The sequence below is a fragment of the Labeo rohita genome, chromosome 17, assembly GCF_022985175.1.
Source record: "Labeo rohita strain BAU-BD-2019 chromosome 17, IGBB_LRoh.1.0, whole genome shotgun sequence".
NCBI classification, from domain to species: Eukaryota; Metazoa; Chordata; class Actinopteri; order Cypriniformes; family Cyprinidae; genus Labeo; species Labeo rohita.
Genome location: NC_066885.1, coordinates 22,970,847 through 22,993,867, shown reverse-complemented (window position 1 = coordinate 22,993,867; position 23,021 = coordinate 22,970,847). Strand labels below are relative to the sequence as shown.

Below are 23,021 nucleotides of genomic sequence, written 5' to 3'. Positions count from 1 at the left end.
ATATTTTGACGCATCAGTGTTTCTCCCAACTGTTCAGGTTTACTTAAGACAAAACCGACTTCATTTACATGAATAGTGTCCAATACGAGCATGTGTGTAGCAATAACAGAACGTATTAGAAGCGAAAGAGAACTCTGTATTCGCACACTGACTGAGAGGCGCGTTCTGTGAGCGCGCTTTGAGTGTGCGCGCACTAGTGATGCGCGGATGGCGGTTATATCCGCGGGCGCAGCGGGTCTGGTGGGTCGGGTAATAAAAAAATGCATTCTGATTATTTGCGGGTGGGTCGCGGGTGGATAAGATGAATCAATAATGAGGCAAATATTAACTACATTTTCTAAAATATGAACCTGTTCTAAATACTTTTTTCAGGCAAACGATTTCATTTGTGTGTGTGTGTGTGTGTGTCTGTGTGTTCACCTGTTTGAGTTGTGACAGAAAAAAAGACATTCCAGATCAAGTTTGAAAGGAGTTACGCCTGTGTTAATGCTATTGAGTAGGGTAATATTTAGTGGTGTAGTGCAGTACCTGCGGATACCCATTTTTTAATCCGTCGGCTTTGCGTATACCCACTTCTAAATCCCCTCTGATGCGCATCATTCAGTAGTGTCCTGCATTAGCCAAAATCATGACAGGCCACCATTTCTAATTGAATCGTATGTGAATAAATGCAAATATTCGTTCAAAACACATAGTAAAGACGGTAGAGAATGTGGCGCCGGCTTCCTTTGAAATATGTTTGCGCCTGATGCGCCCGCGCCCGCTCCGTCCGCGCCAGCACCAGATTTGCCGAGTAGTAAAATTAACAATTATTATTGATTACTAATTTGAATCAGTACATTATAACGAAGACAATACCTTAAAAATGAAAAGAATTAGATTTTTATGATCTGAAATTTCTTAAACTGGGTGAACCCCTGTAATCTTCTGTCAAAGGATTCAGTAGACGTTCAAACACTCAATTGATTTCATCAGAGATTGCGGAGAGTCAAGTCCAGATGTCAGTTAACGTTATTCCTTTTAGCGCGGATTTGGCTTAAAAGCACGAACGATTAAGCTTATATAAGTGTGCTGCGATGTGCAGATCAGCTGAATCAATCTGCTGTTAAAAATGAACCATCCATTCATCATATTATCATGCAAAACTAAGAATTAGAATAATCGTAAACGGATATTTTCCCGAGTCCGTGACAAGTCCGAGTCGCCTAAAAATTGTACTCGAGACCGGACTCGAGTCCGAGTACCCCAACTCTACCCACTGGAATCAAAAGACATTTTCAGTCGGATACTGAATAGCAGATTTTTTGCCATAATTGTAAGCAAATAAAATAATTGTTACCAGTATTTATTTAAAAATTAAGTTTCTGTTCTTTTTCCTCCACTGAACGCAAGCGATTTGTTCAGGTCTTATATTACCTTATTTGATTATTTACTTCTTTTTTTAAACAGATACTGTATCAAAATTCCAGTGAAGACTGAAACACCGGATTATTGAATTGTAGCCATGGACATGGCTTTATGTGTTTATGGTTTGTGTGTACATGTGCATCCTCTCAGACACACTGGAGTAAATGTCCCAGCCCCTCAGACTGGAGGACTCTGGCCACAGAAGATCTGCTGAGTCACGGGCCGCTCCTACCGTGACTCTCCATCCTCTTATGTCCATATGTCTGCCGTGGTGTTTGCGTGTCGAGCAGGTGTTCAGTAGAGACCCCTAGCAACAAAGCCTTGTACTAACATGCTGACCTACCAATGTTAGTACTTAATTATGTTTGTTGGCATGAAGTCCGCTGGGCTACGTAGTACAAAAGCCAAACGAGCAGGTGCTGTTACAAAACGTAATGTGGCGAGTTTAGAGCTAATCCCTGGACATCCTGCTGAAATATTGCATATCATTTTAATGGTTAACATTACAACTTGTAGTTGCTATTTGCACATGGTTTAGCTGTAGGAAATCAAACCGCCTAAATTGACTTTGACTGCTTTTGTTTTCATTGTGCATATCGCTTTCATTGCGCATACCGCTATGTCTCACCCCCTTTTATGTTACTAAATAGAAGAGAGCAAACTTCTGTGTAAATGTGAAGTTATTAATGACATATTTTACAATAGAGATTCAACAATAAAGGCAATAATCATGAATGTCTTGGTAGTTTGCTAAGCAATTACATATAAATACAAATAAATGAACTCACTTTTTATTCAATAAAAACAAGTTAATATTTAATTTAATAAATAACAAATGGAACTGGTAAGACATATTTAAGGTATTTTTATATTCTAACTTGACCAGTAGACGGCACTCTCTGATTGCTACACTAGGATAGTTCTCTTCTACAACATGTAAGTCCACTAACAAAACATAGGAAAATATCATATAATACAAACCGATTGACCATATAAATAAATCAGCGTTGGTATTGTTAACTTAAAATAAAAAATAATGAACCAAGAAACAAAAACAAACAAACAAACAAACAAAAAAATAGAATAAGATAAATGAAAATAAAAAATACACATTAGACACAAAAATGATCAACTGGCAAATGACTGAAATAGAATATAGAAGTACTAAAATTACTAAAACTATTTTTAATTTGAAAAAGAAATGACAACAAATGAAAACTAAAAACATAAATATAAAAGATAAATAAATAAATAAAATTATTAACCTGTTAACTAAAAATAAAAAGAATAAAATAAATAAATAGAATAAGATAAAATAAAAAATACACATATGTTTGAAACATAATAGTTTGAAATACTAAAATGACTAAAACAAACTATGAAAAAGAAATAAACAAAAAACTAATTGACAAAATAAATAATGATAAAATTATCAAAACTTGAAAACTGAAAATATAAATATAAAAGATAATTAGATAAATAAAGTTACTAACCTATTAACAAAAGATAAAAAGAATAAAACAATAAACTAAAAAAAATACATAGAATAAGATAAATGAAAATAAAATATAATAAAATATAATATAAAACTAATTAAAATACACAAAAAACAAAAAGCACACCAAATTATCAAAATCTAAACAAAAATTAAAATGAATGTTAAAAATATAAATATAAAAGATAATTGAATAAATAAAATTACTATCTTGTTAACTAAGAATAAAAAGAATAAAATAATAAACTAAAAAACTGAATAAGATAAATGATAATAAAATATATACACAATAGATATTTACTGAAACTAACTGAAACAGAATATAGAAATAGTTTAAGTACTAAAATGACTAAAACTATAAAAAAAAATAATAAATTACAGCCTAATAAAAATATTAACAAAAACTAATATAAATCACAAAAACACATAACAAAATTACCTAAATTAAAACTTAAAATATATATAAAATATATAAAAGATAATTCAATAAATATATAAAATGATTAACCTTTACCCGAAGTTCTTTTTATGACATTACGTCATTTCTTAGATTGGCTCATTTTAATCAGATGAAACCAGTTAATATTCAGGGTAATAATCTGCTCATTTTATGTCTTTTGCAGATAGGCCTGCTTACCATTAGTGATCTTGTAGACAAATGCAGGCCAGCCGTTAGTTGCATTCATGCCAGAAATTGTATGATTATTGATGTTAAGCCCATTGAGACTTCAGCATGATATGTGTGATGTTTGGAAGATGACAGCATTTTGGTTAAACTAGAGGGGTCACTCTAAGTGTTCATAAAGTCCCACACCAATAAACTCAAAGACTTAATTTACATAACAGCTCATTGGTGTGATGCACTAAATTAAAATCTAGTCCTCATTTTTACTAGATTTTGTCTTGTTAAACCTGTTAGTGAATGTGGACACATAAAGCGTAGTCACGTTGACCATATGACCTTGTTTTATAAGAACTGTATTAATTATAGATTTCATGTAGGTCAGATCTCAATTCTGGCTGGGTCTAATCAAGGTCACAGAGGTCTGGCATGTGCAGAAGATACTTGTGCAATGGCTGAAATTGTATTGTTTATTGTTGTTGTTTTTCTTACAAACTCCCAATTGCATTACGCAGCCGGTCATGTGATGTCAACATGGCCACGCCCATGAGGGGGGGCGACCCGCCTCATATAAATAAACCAACTTTTTCTACAAGACTGCTTGTCTGGAATCATGTGCATGTATATAATAATATTTTTCAAAAATCCAGTTTCAAAAACAGAATAATAAAAAAAAAAATCCTGTACATTTAAAAAAAAACACGATTGCATTGCGATAGTAAATAAGGGGGATGAATGAGAGGGAGTGGCAGTAAAGTTCTTTTGAGCTGAGTGTGTGTGTACGTATGTGTGTGTGTAATTGAGCAGCAGTAGTTTGATGTAATGGAGGGGCTGGGCGAGTCAGTCCGCCTACACGGGCTTTGTGTTGATGTTCAGGCCGTGCAACAGCGTTGACAGTCCGCGACCAGAGCAACACCAGAGAACAGCATTCCCAGCACCCATCCACCATAAAGAGAGGAAGAGAGGGAGAGAAAGAGGACACACGGTGTTTTGGGCGATTTGACTGTACGGGAGTGGGGCTGGACTGAATCATGGCCACTTCTACGTCTTGCACAGGCTCCACACTGCTGCAGCCAATTAGTGAGATTATTGATCTGCCTCTGGACCAGGTAAACTGTCACTTTAACTGGGATTTATGTTTCGCTTTTGTCATTTTGCTCTAGCAAAGATCGCTAGCTGGTGTGGAGTCGTTTGCTGTAAATCCAGCACATTTGATGCGCACGTCTGTCAGCGACAACTGCATGATACAAGAGCGTTTTACTACGATATTCTTGTTTATGACATAACAAGCCTGAAATTCATAATACGCCTTTTTCCCTTCCTGTATTTTGTCTCAAAATATTAGCTAATGACAAGTGAGTCACAGGCTGTGTATTTTATCTGTTAAGACAGTATTTTGACATCTAGACGCCTTTAAGGCAAGTCCAAACATCATGCAGACGAGCACACGAGATGTTGTCTATGTAGGCAGCTCGATAGGTTTTGACACACGGCCATAGTCACGATTTCGCCCGTGCTGGAGCGGCGTTCTTCTAAAAAAGAGATTTATATTTACAGATGTCCTGGATACATGTCCTTGTATCGTGAATTATCAGAGCAAAAGAACATCCCAGCTGACGAAGCGAGACAAGAGTTGTTTCAGTTCCTCATTTTTTCACATTGTTATTTTGTTGAGGGGTCGTCTTTTTTGATGTTCACGTGAGAACTATTGTGTTTTTGTGTCATTTTACAAATCTAGTGCAAGACTAGAGGTTTTGCTTTTCATATCATCTGGAATTACGTTGTAAATAGTGGCGTTTGATTCATCTAAGTGATTCGAATCTTTCGAACCGGTTCGCTAAAAGGATTCATTAACTCGTTCCTTGTTTTCTTAAGTTTTTTTTTATTCTTTATATATATTTATTTATACACCACCGGTGTTTTAAGGAAGTCTCGTCTGCTCACCAAGCCTGCTTTTATTTGATTCCAAGTACAGCAAAAACAGTAAAATTTAGAAATGCTTTTATTATTTAAAATAACTGTTTTCTATTTGAATATATTTTAAAATGTAATTTATTCCTGTAATTTCAAAGCTAAATTTTTAGCATCATTACTCCAGTCAGATGATCCTTTAGAAATTGTTCTAATGTTCTGATTTGCTGCTCAAAAAACATTTCTTATTGTTAAAAAGCAGCTCAGTATAATTTTTCAGGTTTCTTTGATGAATATAATGTTTAAAAGAACAGCATTTATCTGAAATAGTAGTCTTTTGTAACATTATAAATGTCTTTATGATCGCTTTTTATGAATTTTAAGCATCCTTGTAAAAAAAAAATTGGATGCTAAAAGTGAATGCTAAAAAATGTATTGATTTCTATCATTTCTTTCCTTAAAAAAATAAAAAATAATGACTTCAAGCTTTTGAATGGTATAGTGTGTAATGTTGCAAACACTTTATTTTAGACAAATGCTTATCTTATAAAAACAAACAAATTTACTCAAATGTACTGTGATGTGTCAGCTGTTTTAAATATTGAATATCGATGATAATAATAATAATAATACATGTTTCTTGAACAACATTAGAATGATTTCTGAAGGATCATGTGACACTTAAGACTGGAGTAATGATGCTGAAATTAAATAAATTTTAAAATATATTCAAACAGTTATTTTTAATAGTAAAAATATTTCTAAATTGTACTGTTTTTGCTGTACTTCAGATCAAATAAATGCAGGCTTGGTAAGCAGAAGAGCATTCTTTAAAAAACAAAAAAACATTAAAATTTGTATTGTTCAAAAACTTTTGACTGGTAGTGTATGTATCCCATATTGGTAATCATTACCAAACAAGCACCTTTCAACAGACGTGTTCTGTGTTTGCTGGAATCATTTGCGTATTGTAGTTTTTTTGTGTTGATGAATTATTAATAATGCCTGTGGATAAATCATATGCCTCAGGTTAAGTCATATCTTTCTAACATAACCCTCGACAAAACAAGTTGTACTGCATCTGTTCGCAACTCGGCTGTATCAAACTAGTGTGGAGGTGTGATAAAATATTCACTATGCATGAAAGTAAGTGATAAAACGTTCACTCTCATGTACAGTGCATCTATTGAAAGCCGGTTTTTATCAATGTGATATAAAAGGTCGGTTAAACCTGAACTATCCTTCACATTGCTGATCGTGCAGAAATTTTCATGGGGACGCAGCTTATTGTTCAATCTGTTACTTACAAATTAGTTAGTAGTCACAGAAATGGACAGCAAGACCTTTATCAATGTCAGCTCTGCCGGTTATTCGTGTGTTCAGATATTACATTATTAGTCTTGGTCTATTCCGACTCCAGAGCATTTGCCGCTGCACACATGTACTTTAATGTTTCATGTACTACTTTAACCTCTTTAGCTTGTGCTGCCCATCTCGTAATGCGAGTCTGGGCAAGAATGAGTCAACAAATGCAGTCGTTCTGGAGTGTAGACCTTCTTGTTTTGAAACACCCACCTGTTCAACGTCTTCATTGTGTACATATGTTAAATACCTTTTATGGGTGTGGTACTCACCCTCAGGCCATCCAAGTGTAGATCAGATTTGAAGAGATTTTGCACTTGACTTTGCACTTCCTCTGCTGTCATTGGGTGCCGTCAGAATGAGAGTCCAAACAGCTGAGAAATCATCACAGTAAAACACAAGTAATCCACGCAACTCCAGTCCATCAGTTAACATCTTGTAAAGCCAAAAGCTGTGTTTGTAAGAAAAAAATCCATCATAAAAGTGGTTTAACTTTAAACCATTTTCCATGATCCATAATAATGCTTCTCATTCTGACGGCACCCATTCACTGCAGAGGATCCTAAATTTCTTCAAAACAGTTCTGATGAAGAAACAAACTCATCTACATCTTGGATGGCCTGAGGGAGAGTACATTTCAGCAAATGTTCTTTTTTGGATGAGCTGTTACCTAAATGGCAGCACTCCTCAAAACATTAACCTGTAGTCATCAAGATAAATCAAGGATGGAAATACAAAACAAACAATGTGGTTTTTGATCTGTAAGCCCATTTGGTTATGTCCACAACTCTAGTGCCTTTTGCTCTGTCGCTGGCATGCTTCTTCACCAGCTTTTTTGAATGAGATTTTGGCAGGCGCCAAGCCTACAAACCCTCTCCCGATCAAGGCCACTCCAGAACTCCCGTTAATGTGACAGGAATCAATAACTCAGCCGGAGCGCATCATGAAACGAGCTGTCAGGATTACTACGTCCTGAGCTTGAGCCAACATAGGAGTGAAACTGTATAGATCTGTTTCTGATTATGTAAGATGTGGGTTGCTAGGCTGGGCTCAAAAATTTGTGCCGTAACATGATGGTGTATAATTTGAAACCGTTGCAGTTAAAATAGCCTCGTCATTAAAGGCACTTTCCAATCAGCTGTGAGAATACCACAGGTCCTAAAGCCCTTGGTTTCCTGGTTTGCATTTTACAGCACTGTAAATAGTTAAACAGATAGTTCACCCAAAAATTAAAACTCTGTCCTCACACTCATGTTGTTTAAAACCTGAATTACTTACTTTCTTTTGGGGAACACAAAATAAGATATTTTAATTAAATAACACTGGAACATTTTCATCTTTGGGTGAACTGTCCCTTTAAGGCTGAAGTGTGTTATAACAATACACATCCCAGTGTAATATATATAGAGTCACCTATAGGCTAATTTACCTGGGAAAGTGTAAACACAGGTACTCTTTTTGAAACCTTGCTCTCAACCAGCCTGGCAACACTGTGTCAACCAATGGGGTGAGTTTAGGGCGTGGCTATCTGTTTGGCTAACCAGTTAGAGACAGAGGGAGTGTTTGGGGAAACTTTTGAAAACGTTTGGGTTTTTTTCTGTTTGATGATGTTTACCCACTTTGACTTTAAAGGGATCATGAACTGATTTTTTACTATTTCGCACTGTTCTTTGAGTTCCACTTATTATGTTATCAAGATTTTTACATTAAAAAAATCATAGTTAATAAGTAATAGGTGATTTTCTTTCCTGTTTTGACCCCCCCTGATCAGAACACTCTGTTTGAATAGGCGTGGTGAATTGTAGACTTGGAAGTAAACGCCCACTGCTATGATTGGCTAACACTTGTGTATGTTTGACAGTCTACATCCTTCATAAATGAACACTGCTGTGATTTTAGGTTAAAAACACATGAATACTAAGTACATTTCAAATGAATTGTAATTATAGACAAAGCAATAGTGACCATGTTATAACAGTTACTCACAATTGTGTGGTGCGACATTACTGTCGGATCCAATATAGTCGGCACAGCATTAGAGCCGCCAACGATTAATCGCGATTAATCGCATACAAAATAAAAGTTTAAGTTTGCCTAATATATGTGTGTGTACTGTGTGTAATTATTATGTATACATAAATACACACAAATTAATGTGTATATATATGAGAAATATGTTGTTAATATACAAAATGATTTTATTTATATATAATATAAATTATATAAAAAATATGATAAATACATATGCTTGTAAATATTTCTTAAATATATACATGAATGTGTTTGTATTTATATATACATAATAATTATACACAATACACACACATATATTAGGCAAACTTAAACTTTTATTTTGTATGCGATTAATCGCGATTAATCGTTGACAGCCCTACACAGCATTGACTTTTAGTGTGAGTTCACACTTGTAGTTCAGTTTGTTTGGTATCGTCAGATACATTTGGTCCTGGTCCACTTAGCGTTCACACTGGCATTTTTGACAGCGAACCTAAAGATACCAAACCTGAAGGCATAGTGATACGTTCACAACTTGATTGGTTGGGTTGAATTTCATGACGCAACTCACCGAACACCTCAAACAAAAGGAAAAGGTGTGTTCGATTTAAACACTTAATGTGAAGTCACAAAGAGCTCATAAAAGGCAGTTTACCTCCTCGTTGCTCCACGTTTGCCCTCTGTTCGTTTCATGTTTTGGATACTGGATACACCGCTTGTTCCCATTGTGAAATCATGTCGCATCGCATCGCATCTTGTCATTACTTCCAGTTTTTGGTTCGTTTAGAAGTATTAGGTCCGTGTTGCGTTCATATTTCATTCGAACCGCACCAGAGTCAAGACCCATCTTTTTAGCAGTCTTGGTCCACTTGTTTGGTGCGCACCATGGTTCGGATGGCAGCGTTCACACATCGTCTTATCTTTGGAGCCATCTTATTGTTTGGTTTCTGTTTAGACCTGCATTCACCTCATTATTTACACTACATGTGTGAATCGGTGGGCGGGGCTAAACAGGCAGTGATGTAGAAGCAGGCGTTAATCTTCTTGTGCGGAGGCGGGGTTTAGCCACACTATTACATCATAGAGTTGCACATTCCACAACCGGTCGTTTTGGCAGATTGACTTAAATATAAGCTGTTTTTAGACTAACTAGAAAGTTTTGAGTTCTGAAACTTACAGGATGTTTTTATAGTGCAATTTCCCCTTATATTTCAAAAGATCAGGGGAATTTTAATTTCTCATTTCCTGACCCCTTTAAAAACACTTAATGATGGTTATTAGAGGTAGAAGCCAGTCATAGACCACTTCTGATGATATGATTGGCCACAGCTGGTCTTTAAACCGGTGACTAATGCCTTGTGCTACATAAAACGGTTCCTCTCAAGCTCACTTTGAGGCAGTGCCTTTACCGAATATTCTGGTTGATCTTCAAAGGTTGATGATTGCCAGTTGGAGAACTCATATAATGTGTGGCCAAAAATTTCAAATGGACTGTGTTTCATTAATGTGTTGATGCATCACTGGTCCACACTTAAAAGGACACTACTAAAAGCCTGTTCACACTACAAACGATCGCTGCACATGCTTTCAGCAAGTCAAATAGTGAAAAGTTTTGTGAATAAGATGACCATTTCATCCTAATTTACACAGAAAGAGGCATATTTGCACTGGATTAAATTAGCAGTGCTAGAATTAGCAGTGCTACTTTAACGCATTGTGCGCCTCTAGAGCCTAAATCTCGCTGGTTTCTCCCCACACTACCTGTTAAAAGGCTGGCGCATATGTTTTTGTAGTGGTTTGTATTAAGGAAGCACACAGGTCTCTTGTCGCTCACCCCAGTGAGCACAGCAGGAGCGTGAGGCGCAGCCCTAATTTCTCAAAGGAGGTTTATGCCCACCCTCTGTCTCTCTAAATGAGCACTCTCATGGGACCAGTTGCCTCAGCTTGAGTTCTGCTTACGGGAGTGTTGTACTAAAGTGTTTTACTTTCCTTTTTTTTCTTAATGTGCTAAAGTTCAGCTTGGTCATAATGCAGTATTATATATTCATTTTTTTAATCAGTGGATTGGATTGGTTGCAGTTTGAGATGAAGTACTAAAATTACAAAAACTGAAGTACTCAACATATTAATCATTTAAATTAGCGCTGTCAAATGATTAATCGCGATTAATCGCATTCAGAAAAGTTTTTGTTTACATAATATGTGTGTGTACTGTGTACAGTTGAAGTCAAAAGTTTACATACACCATGCAGAATCTGCAAAAATGTTAATTTTTTATCAAAATAAGAGGGATCATACAAAATGCTTATTTTTTTTATTTAGTACTGACCTGAATAAGATATTTCACATAAAAGACGTTTACATATAGTCCATAAGAGAAAATAATAGTTAAATTTTAAAAAATGACCCTGATCAAAAGTTTACATTATTATTATTTATTCTTAATACTGTGTTGTTACCTGAATGATCCTTTTATTTTACTTTATTTTTGTTTTGTTTAGTGATAGTTGTTCATGAGCCCTGTGTTTGCCCTAAACAGTTAAACTGCCCGCTGTTCTTCAGAAAAATCCTTCAGGTCCCACAAATTCTTTGGCTTTCCTTCTTTTGTGTATTTGAACCTTTTCCAACAATGACTGTATGATTTTGAGAACCCATCTTTTCACGCTAAGGACAACTGAGGGACTCGTGCAACTATTACAGAAGGGTCAAATGCTCAGTGATGCTTAAGAAGGAAACATGATGCATTAAGCCAGGGGGTGAAAACTTTTTGAATTTAAAGATCAGGATAAATTTAACTTATTTTGTCTTCTGGGAAACATGTAAGTGTCTTCTGTTGCTTCTGAGGAGCAGTACTAAATGTAAAAAATATTATATTCAGACAAAATAAGAAAAATGTACACATCTTCATTCTGTTCAAAAGTTTCCACCCCCTGGCTCTTAATGCATCATTTTTTTCCTTCTGAAGCATCAGTGAGTGTTTGAACCATCTGTAATAGTTGCTGTAATAGCTTTCCCTCAGCTGTCCTTGGTGTGAAAGCTGGATCTCAAAATCATATAGTCTTTGCTGGAAAGGGTTCAAATACACAAACATGCTGAAAAACGAAAGAGTTTGTGGGACCTGAAGGATTTTTCTGGAGAACAGCAGGCAGTTTAACTGTTAAGGACAAACAAGGGAGTCATGAACAGCTATCACTAAACAAACACAGCTGTGGATCAGTCAGGTAACAACATGGTATTAAAAATCAAGCATACGTAAACTTTTGAACGGGGTCATTTTTTAAAATTCAACTATTATTTCCTGTTTTGGACTATATATAAACGTCTTTTATGTTTAATACTTTAGTACTAAATAAAAAGTAGCATGCATTTTGTATGACCCCTCTTATTTTGGTAAAATAATTTCCATTTTCAAGATTCCACAAGGTGTATGTAAACTTTTGACCTCAACTGTACATAATTAATATAAACCGTACACACACATATTATGTAAACAAAAACTTTTATTTTGGATGTGATTAATCGTTTGACAGCAGTAGTTTATATACTATAATAGTACATAAGTAATACTAAAATATCATTGAATTTTATTCTGTGTGTGTGTGTGTGTTTAATAGAACTGGTTCTAAATAACTCTAAAAATTAGTCAAACTAATTCATCTCATTACCTGTCAGGAATCTTCATGTGTCTGATTCACTGGTGAGGATGTTAGAAATTTCATGTACAAAGTCACCTGACTGTTACACCTGAATGTTTCTGACTCCCTCCTATTTGTGTCTTCCAGGGGCTGTCATTATGAAACACATATTTTGCTGTCAGTCCTGCTGATTTAATCAACCAGATATGATGCCTTACATAAGACAGAGATAATTATGGCTCTTGCACTTTGCCATAGTGTGCCAGTTCTGGATTTGTCTCTTGTTTGTTTTAGTTCAGCAGTCTTAAAGATATAGTACACCCAAAATCACTTACTCTTCTTCATGTTATTCCAAACCTGTATGACATTCTTTCTTCTGTGCAATACAGAATAAGATATTTAAGATGCGATTTTTCAAGAGTGACACTCGAGCTGTGCTTACAGAAATGGCTGTCCTAAATCCCAACTTCACAGTGGCCAGGGACAGGGACATCATCCAGAGTGGCCAAAGACAATGAATCTGCTTGCTCAACAAGAACAAGAATGATTTGATGATGTGTAGTGTTCTCAAGTTTCTGGTTGTATGAGTACATTGTATGACTACATCTTACTCATCACGGCCTCTCAGCACAAGCCTAAATTTGAGGATGATGTACTTGTACAGATTTTCAATGGCAGCTAATCAGCTGGAACTATTGAGAGCTGAAAATAACCAGTCAGATGGCTTGCTTTAGTCACGATAACACTTTTTGTTATGACCTTTGTTCCTCTTCAGAACACAATTTAAGATTTTTTGATGAAAACCAAGCGCTTTCTGACCCTGCATAGGCAGCAATGCAACTGACACGTTCAAGGCATGAAGATAAAGGTCTTATGGTTTTGGAACGACATGAAGGTAAGTAATTAATGACAGAATCTTCATTTTTGGGTGAACTATCCCTATAAGTAAGATCTTGCGAACAGCTGGTGCAACCTTACCCAGGTCTAAACCTCCAGTCAAAAGCCATTTTTCTTTCTCTTCAAGACAAGAAAGCATCCCTTGGCTTCTTCCAGATGGCATCTGTTGCTGACAATGCTCAGGTGTGATGTTATTTTGGACTGGTGCGTGTCATGACTCATGGCTGATATGAAAAGGAAATTGATATCATTTCAGTCACTTTTCGTTCTCCGTGACTTGCTGTCAGTCTCATTTCCAGCCTCTGTGGCAGTGATGTATCCTAGCAACCAGAACTTTTAGAAACTGATTGTAAGTCATTACAGCTTGTAATGTGGGATTGTCAGCGTGCCCCTTTCTGAATGCGTGGTCTGGTTTAGCGGTTCTCTACAAAAAAACACCAGCCCCTTTCCTTTTGCAGGCTCATTATAAGATGTTAAAGCTTGGTTGAAGCCCAACTGCTGAAAGTACACGCATGGAGAATTGTGTCTGAATCAGCTTGCCTTGGTCTTCTCCAGCAGATGCTCTTTCTCCCAGGTGGATCGTAGAATTGCAGACAGCATTGAAGAAAACTGGTAAATGGAGGCATTAATGGTCATTTAAATTGGTGAGATCCAAGCTGAGTAAGAAAGAAAAAAAAAACAGAGACAATAAAGCACAGAAGGCCAAAGGAATGAGTCCTAAAACCCAGAAATGAGTAAGCATTTTTGAACTTCTGGTTCCAGCGTCCAAAAGTCAATCGTTTGGAATTTATTGTAGAATTTCTCAATTTTAGTTGATTCTCATTCTTGATTTTCAAGAGTACAACTTACTGTATCCATATCCAGTTTCATATAATCGCTCAATCAGTGTTTTAGTCGAAATTAATGAAATTAATGCTTTACACCTTCATTTGATAACCAGAAAAATGCAAATAAACAAAACAAAATTTCTGAGAAAAGTAAACATTTCACAAAGCTATTGTAAGAATAAATGGAACTTTTTTTATGCATTCCAAGTAATTAGTCATGCTAGAATACAGAATTTGGTAACAATAAAACATTAGATGGGCAAAAATAAAACATTTCATAGGGCCCTAAAGATGTAAGTTTTGTCAAACTTGTTAAATTGATGCTAAATTATTTAAGTTTCATGATTTTAATTAATTAGACATGTTTTTGATCAATAAAATTGAATTTAACCATTAAAAAGGCGTCCAGAAAAATTAAAACTGGAAAAAAAAAAAACGGAATCCAGGAAAAGTAAAATGGAAAAAACGGAATTTGGAAAAAAATAAAACAGAATTTAGGAAAAATAAAAACGGATTTCATAGGGCCCTAAGTATGTCACGTAACGTCACATTTACCTCAGTAAAAACATATTGTGTCCGTAAACTTATTAGTCAGCTAGAAAAATAAACTCTAGGTGAGCACCATTATAATTATTAATTATAATTTTAAGTTTAAGACAGCCTCCATTTAAATGTTTATATGTCTTGGAGTAGAAATATAATTATGTAATTGCGACTTTAATATAATAATAACTTCACTGAGTGTAATTTAAACATTTGTATACAAATCAGTTAATTTTAACCTTCATTATTATAGTACCAATTGACCCTCGTATAAATTTTACAGCATAAGTTGAGTGATCTTTGTTTTTTTTTTTGTTTTTTTTCCTCAAATTTGGCATGTGCTGTACCTTTTGAAAATAGTCAGTATTGAATTGAATCGGAAATCGAATGACAAGATTGTGAATCAGAATTGTATCAAATCATGAAATGTGTCAAAACCCAGCCCTAATTTCTTGGTGGCATATTACGTGTCTAATATTTCACCTAGTAGCTTTACTAGTTAGTACACACTCCTCAGCTTCAACTTGCACAGAAGAACTAAGTTATATTGTATGTGACTCAACAAATGTCTTGTTGTTCTTGCTATATTTTCCTTGTTTACTCAGAAACACAGTTGGCAGTTGGATGTTCGTGTTGGCTATTTACAACAATTTCTCATTTCGACAAGCTTCGCTTTTTTAAAATTAGGTGTTGAAATTGACAGGAAATGTCACTAGCAGTTGTTAAATTGATGACTTTTTTTCTAAAGAGTTTCTTCCACAAGTGAGAGTGAATATTTTGCGTTGGTTTTGTTTTGACTAGCTGTTTGGCTAGTTTTGTATTCTGTTTGAGGTGGAGTGAATGGCAGCCGTTTGTCTTGCAGGCCAGGCTTGAATGGTGGTTTATTTATAGCCTACCAAGGAAGCTGTGATCATTGGATGAACATAAAGGGATGTAGCCGAAGCCTGCTGCCGGTGACAGGAGTCTTTTGTGTTTGGTGGAGTGTATGAAAGCAGGAGATGCTGCTTTGTTTGCCATTCTGCAGCTACAGGTTTATATACAGGAGGACAAAGTACAGAGATGCTTATTTAAGATGATTCTTGTTTAATCGAAATACAGTAAAAACAATAATATTGTAAAATATTTTACTTTGATTTTCTATTTTAAAGGAGTCGTCAGATGCAAAATTCACTTTTACATGTTGTTTGAACATAAATGTGTGTGCACATCCACCCTTTAATGATAAATATCCACCCATCGATTGAGGTGTTCTATTGTTTATGTAATAATGAACAGCTGTCGTCATTTACTCCCGACATCTGAGCCACTAAAGATGCAGAGGATAACTTTCATCTTTGAAGGTAATGCGCCGATCCTCAATCTACCTAAATGTGTCTATGTTCGCGTGAATCATTCTTGATACAGCTTCACCTAAAGAAGAAGTGAGTGTGTGTGTGTGTGTGTGTGTGTGTTTTTTTTTTTTTTGTTTATTTTTATTTTTTTTATAATAATGCCCTAGTTTTGCGGCTAAAGTTTACAGTCTCTCAGAGAACTGTTCTCAGCCCATGGACGAGAAGGACTAGCTGAGCAGAGCTCATTAGCATTTAAAGGGACATGCACGAAAGTGGCTTGCTCAAAACAGAGCTGTTTTTGACAAGGTGAAAAGGGTGTTGTTTTACACTACCATTGAGAAATTTTAACCAAAGTATGTTATAGAATTCATTAAGACCGTGAAGTGTTATATCAACTTGTGGAAAATGGGCATCCGATGACCCCTTTAATGTATTTTGTAATGTATCTTGTATGCATAAATGTATATGAATCATCTGCTGTAACAATATTTAGTTTTTCGTATGTTTTGTGTTTCACAAATAACGAAAACACATTGATATTTTGTAGGCGCTTAATATGCTGATTCTCACATTTCATCAGCATATTTGAATTGTTAAATTGGCAGAAAAAAGTCATTTGTTGCTGCATATCACATCATGAGCATTGTGTTAATTCTGCAGCTCTCCAGAGTTTTTTTTTTTTTTTTTTTTGATTGCAAATTAGCAATATGGAATGTATTTTAAAATTAAATATATTCCTATCTTGGCAAAATCAAATTTTCAATGTCTATTATTCCAGTCTTCAATGTTACAAGATCCTACCTTGTGCTGCCCTATTGTAAATTGTAGCTGTAATTCCCACCCCTGTCCAGTTGGTGGCGAGTGTGCTCCAGTATGGGATCCAGAACAAAAACAAAACTGTCATGAATTTTTTTGCTATGCGTTTGATTACGCACAGGCAAGAAGTATTCCCACTTTACCTACAGTGATCTATCATGGCACGTTAAAGAACGCTGAAACGATATTTATTGCTTGAAATTCCTAATGAAATGAACAGAATTTGAAATCTGAGACTTATCAAAAGTAACAAAGCTCAGCCTATTGTGATTTATTGGATGGGAAGCACACTATGTACTGTTAATTCATTAACTTGAAAACAACATAGACCAAGATCGATTGAGATTTAAGAATCGATATTGGTTCATTAAAATGAGAATCTATTAAAATTGAGAAATCGTTTTTATTTGTTTTTTTTTGTTTTTTTTTTAACCCAGTACTAGCATATTTTGTTGTTTTTAAACACTTAGGTGTCATCCTGTAGGTTCATGATTAAAAATGAAAATGGGAACAAAAATTAAAGCAATTAAATATGTTATTATAATTAAAATATTATATCTATCTATCTATTTTATATATATATATATATATATATATATATAATAATTTATTATTTTTTTGATGTACTGTACCATTCCATGCTTTTGCTTTTGTTGTTTCTTCTAGTTGACTTTTATTGCCTTGCTTTTTGGAGATTTGAAATGTTTTTTTTGTTAGAGTTGTTAGTAACAAAAAAGTCAGAAGGTGCCACGGGGAGTCACAACTAGCTCATGTGCTCACCCTTTCGCCCTTATGATTTCCTGTACTTTCCAAGGATGCACCGCATGTGATGATGGACTTGCTTCTCAGTGGTTGAGGAAACGTGATCATAAAAAATGTAGCTTTACAAGTACATTCCTGGACATACAACATGAGGGAATTTGATTGTTGTCAACTTGGTGGCTTAACCACAAGGAACTTCCTTTGTACGTAATTTTTATTTGTTCAGCTTGAATCTGACTGCTCCTGAGCTCCCATGGTCTAATAAGAAATCAAAGTGTCCACTAGTTACTGATTCGGTATGTTATCCGGGTATTGTTTGGAGTCTCTCTTTCTCTTCTCAACTGTTCAGGTTAAGTCTGGCTGGAAAAGCCACATTTGATGTTCAGCTAGAGCAGACAGGCCATTCCCGCCTCTGCTGCTCTGTGTTTTCGGTCTTTCCCTCTATGTTTCTCCATGTGAATGAATTTTAGAAGCCAACCTGCCTCTGTCTTCTTTATTTTGTCCCCTTAGCTAGTAAACCAACAAGTACCATTATTTTGAATTATGTAATTTGGAGTTGATCAACAATTGCTTGAGGGAAGTTAAAATAGCTGAACAGTAGACCTGTGTTAAATTTGGGAGATTGAGATGAAGACATCCCTTCAGAAATTGAAATATGAGTAAATGTTTCCAAGCAGTGTTCAGACTGCTTAGTAGATATAAACTCTTGCAACAATCCCTTCGGGTTCTGAGCCATATCATAAAAATAAATGGGGAGTAGGCATGTCTTTTTGGCTGGGAAGCCACAATCTAGCACAGCAAACATGCTAAAAAAATTCTACTCTACAATAGCATAGTATCTTCCAAGGACAAGCAATTTTAGAAAACATGTTTAGAAAATGAACACATTTAGTGCTTATCATCAGTTTTGCATTGATGTTGTGAGGAAGCAGGCCTGTTGGTGTGATATTGTTTTTTTCCCCACTGTCCTCATTGTACAGAATAGCCTGGAGAAAGGAAAAAACTAAACATAGATGGTTTTTATATGTGGTTGTTTATGTTGTTAAATTAGCATGAGCTTCTCGTTTTGTTTAGTAAAGCAAACATGAGTGAGTATAAATTGTAAATATGAGGGCCAAATAGAAATAGATATCATGAATGATACTGAACTTGTCTCTTGGAGGTTAGCTTGAGCAGAGCTCTGGAGGCAATGTGGCTTATCTTGGGAACACTTCTGGCATACTAGCCTCTTATCTTTGCCTGCAAGTGAAGTTGGATTTGCTGCCTTGCTGGGACCTATTTTAGAGATGGATTGCCAAGTGAATCAGTAAATATGGGAGAAATACATTGAGCCCGGGAGTAGAGATGAGGAGGCGTCTGCTGGCGGTCTGTTATATGTGCATTGGACGTGTTGGAGAGTCACACAGGTGCGAAATGAAGTACAGAGTAGATTCCCATGGGAAACGACAGGTGTCACACGCAGTTTTGGCAGGCCCGACTTGACAGGCTTGTTCCTTGAATCAGATTTCTGCATAATTCTTACCTTTGGCTTCCGCTTCTTTGCAAAGTTTCTTTAACTAGTGGCTCACAGTGTTATTGGCGTATAATAACTAGGAATAACTTTTTACTTGCTTATTCATCGTTACTTTGAGCTTGTTTAATATGAACCATCTGCTAAAACGATATTTAGTTTTTCGTATTCTTTATCCACCTTATTCTTCAGTGCGGAAGTAAGCCTGTGTGTGAGATTCCTGGTTCATTAGCAGCTATAGGGAAATAAGAAGAATAACAATGTGCAGTAAACATTAAAACTATTTGCACTACAAACCAGTGTGTTCATAATTAAGATAATACATTAAGATAATATGGTAAGACACACCAGTTTAAAATATCAAGCAGCAAAATTAGCTGTTTTGTACAGTTAAAAATAGCTGGACGCAGATGAGACCGGGAGCCAGACCCATAACATTTACAAGCTCTGCCCAGCCTTACAGCAAAAATTAGGTGAATATTTTTCATGAATACCAAAAACACACTGATATTTTGGAGGCCGTTCATTTTATGATTCTCACATTTCATCTGCTCATTTGAATTGTTTAATTGGCAGATGGAGGTCATTTATTGCTGTTTTTTCTGCGCCTCATGTCACGAGCGTTGTTAAAAGTAGTTCAACTTCTAAAAATTTTTGAGACCATTAATTCTGCAGCACTTCATTTTTTTTTTATTGCAAATTAACAGTATGAAGTTGACACTGAAATATTGATATGTTAATACTACCTGTGATACTAACTATCTATTTGACACTCCAGTATATTAGGTGGCGATGTTGCGTTTTAACACTGGTTGTCTCCTGTCAGAAAATGAAAAAAAAAAAAAAATCCCTATGCCTATAAAACTGACCTGAAATTTCTATAGATGTTGCGATTATATTGTTATTGTGTAGTGTAGATGTTGACAGCCCTACAACAAATGCATTGGTTTGCAAGTGAAAAAATATGCCTGTACACTTCTGTCATCCAAGATGTTCATGTCTTTATTTCTTCAGTCAAAAAAAATAAAGGTTTTTGAGGAAAACATTGCAGAATTTTTCATTTTACATTTAAAAAAAACAAAAACAAAAAAAAACATGTATGTACTTTTTCACCACAAATGCTTGTCTTGCACCAGCTTAGCGATGCACGTCTACGACTTCACGCATTACGTAATCACGTTGGAAACGTCATTCGTGGTTAGTTCTTTTTTTTGTGTACTCCAGTTCAATAAGGCAAGGTAGGGCGAAAAACTCTTCTCCAACTTCAAAATCGCCCAACATCGTTTTACCTGTTTTTTGGAAAGTGTGTTTGACTTGCTTTGCACATTCATTTTGTAAGCACTAGGTCGGTACCATCTACATCTCTTTGACCTTTTCAGTGTGTTTGAGTAACCTGTGAAGTCGAGGTAGTGCAAGACGAGCATTTGTGCTTAAAATGTATATATGTTTAATTTTATTTTTTTAGAAAATAGCGGATCATTTCACTACATAAGACCCTTATTCCTCAGTTGGGATCTTGTAGAGCCCTTTGACGCTGGATTGAAACTGCAATTTGGGCCTTCAAGCCGTTGATCCCCATTGAAGTCCACTATATGGAGAAAAATCCTGGAATTTTTTTTTCAAAAACCTTAATTTATTTTCGACTGAAGAAAGACATGAACATCTTGGATGACATGGCAGTGAGTAAATTATCAGGAAATTTTTATTCTGGAAGTGAATTAATCCTCTAAGTGGTTAGATATGCATCGTAAATTTCAGATTTAAACTTTTAAACATCTGTCTTGTGTCAAATGTATTAATATGTATGACAGTACAGTGTTTTTATTGATTAATTAGCTAGTTAAATAGCTGCATCGTTTGAATGATTATAAATGTAGAAAAAAGGTCAAGTGTAGGCAATAAGCTGTTCTGTAATCTGTTATTAAAAGTTCTATTTTGATACATCCATATCTTTTATTCTGTAATTATGTATGCATGGTTTTATTTTACTTAATGTCTGTGTTTACTGATACAGATTATCATTGATGGACTGTGGATAAACTCTGTGTCTGGAACAGTTCTGTTCCTCATTACCTATCTTTCTATTTATGATACCTACTAAAACATGACGCAACTGTGCCGGAGCTGCTCTCCAGGTCTGTGTAAGAAAGTGATGAAGTACCCATACTCTAGCAGGCTTCATTATAGACATAAAATATGTTTGGGAATCCAGGGGCTCACTATGTTAAAGGAATAGTTCACCCAACAATGAAAATCACCCCATGATTTATTCATGGTCAAGCCATCCTAGATATATGTGACTTTCTTCTTTTTAGAAAGTAAGTTATATTTAAAAACGTTCTGGCTCTTCAAAGCTTTATAATGGCAGTGAATGGTGGTTGAGATTTTGAAGTCCAATGAAGTACATCTATCCATCATAAAAAGTGCTCCACACGTTTCCAGGGGGTTTAAGAAGTCCACTTCCAGAACAACAATTCACAAATAATTTACTCACCTCCTTGTCATCCAAGATGTTCATGTCTTTCTGTCTTTAGTCGTAAAGAAATTGTGGTTTTTGAGGAAAACATTTCAGCATTTTTCTCCATATAATAGAATTGTTGCACCGATTTTAAACTTCCGAAATGTAGTTTAAATGCAGCTTCAAAGGGCTCTAAATGATCCCAGACAAGGAAGAAGGGTAATTTATTTCAGAAAATAAAAATTTGTGTACTTTTTAAGCACAAAAGCTCATGTACCACAGGCTCTGGGATGCGTGTTCACGACGCTACGTCCTATTGAATCACGTTGAAAGGTCACGCGGAACTACAGACCCAGTGTTTACAAAGCGAACGCGCAAAGACTAAGAAAGTCCAAGTAAGCGCTGTTTACAAACAAAAAGGTACAACGATGTCCTCCTCTCAAGTTGTAGGAGAAAATAAGATGGAGTTTTTCGCCATATTCAGTACACAGACGATGAACTTACATGTGATTCGTAGAAGTGATGGGAAGTTCGGATCATTTTACCGACTCGGATCTTTGAGTCTCGTTCAACAAAAGAACAAATCTTTTTTCGAGTCATTTCGTTCATTTTAGCAAAATATAATTCAATTGTTGCTTGTTACTTCCCTAACACATCTACTGCTTACACAATAGGATGTTGCGCATATGCGACTGAACAAATCACTCCCCGAAACAACCCGTTCTTCCCGAGTCACATTAAAGATTCGTTCAAAATGAAAGAATCGTTCAAGAACGACCCATCACTAATACGTAACATCGTGGACATGCATCCCAGAGCCTGTGCTACAGGAGCTTTTGTGCACTGAAAACCCTAATAAGTTAATTGGACTAAATTGATTGAGTAAACTCGTTGCCTCAATTTAATTGAGTAATGGAATCTTCCAAAACTTGCATATTTAAGTTTATTTAACTTGGCGGTTTTGTAGACTGTACTTAAATCATTCAGTTCAACAAACTTAGCCCTTATTTAATGTACTTAAACGATTTTGTTCACTTGGTATTCATTTTTTTAAGTGTACTTGTATGTTTAAGTTAACTCAACATGAAAATGTAACTTAAAACTGTTAAACAATGTTCTTATATTTGACTGCAAGTCATGTCAGTAGTAGCACAACAAAACAAACAAAAAAAGCTCATAAAATGGTTATTGATAGTTAATAAAAATAAATAAAATTGAGTTGTTACCATTGTTGTGATTCACAAGCTGAATGTTGAAGTCTGTGTGTGAATCATGCACATTACCCCAAATATTAAAAGATTATATAAAAGCAGTTAAAAGCTTCTTATAGTGTTTATATAAAAAAAAAAAAAACAGTAAAATTGTAAAATCATTAATCAGCATGAAAAACACTCATGATTTAATTACCTAAAAAACCTAATGATTTAATTAG

The 23,021-nt window shown here is 35.4% G+C and overlaps 1 protein-coding gene across 1 annotated transcript in view; it reads left to right on the top strand.

The window, feature by feature from the left end:
- Nucleotides 1-4,342: 4,342 nt before the first annotated feature.
- Nucleotides 4,343-23,021, top strand: part of mboat2a (membrane bound O-acyltransferase domain containing 2a) — a 66,099-nt gene continuing 47,420 nt past the window's right edge. The window contains exon 1 of the mRNA XM_051133887.1: nucleotides 4,343-4,633. Coding sequence (XP_050989844.1) covers nucleotides 4,556-4,633 — 78 coding nt within the window. The 5' untranslated portion in view covers nucleotides 4,343-4,555. The remainder of the gene's footprint in view (nucleotides 4,634-23,021) is intronic.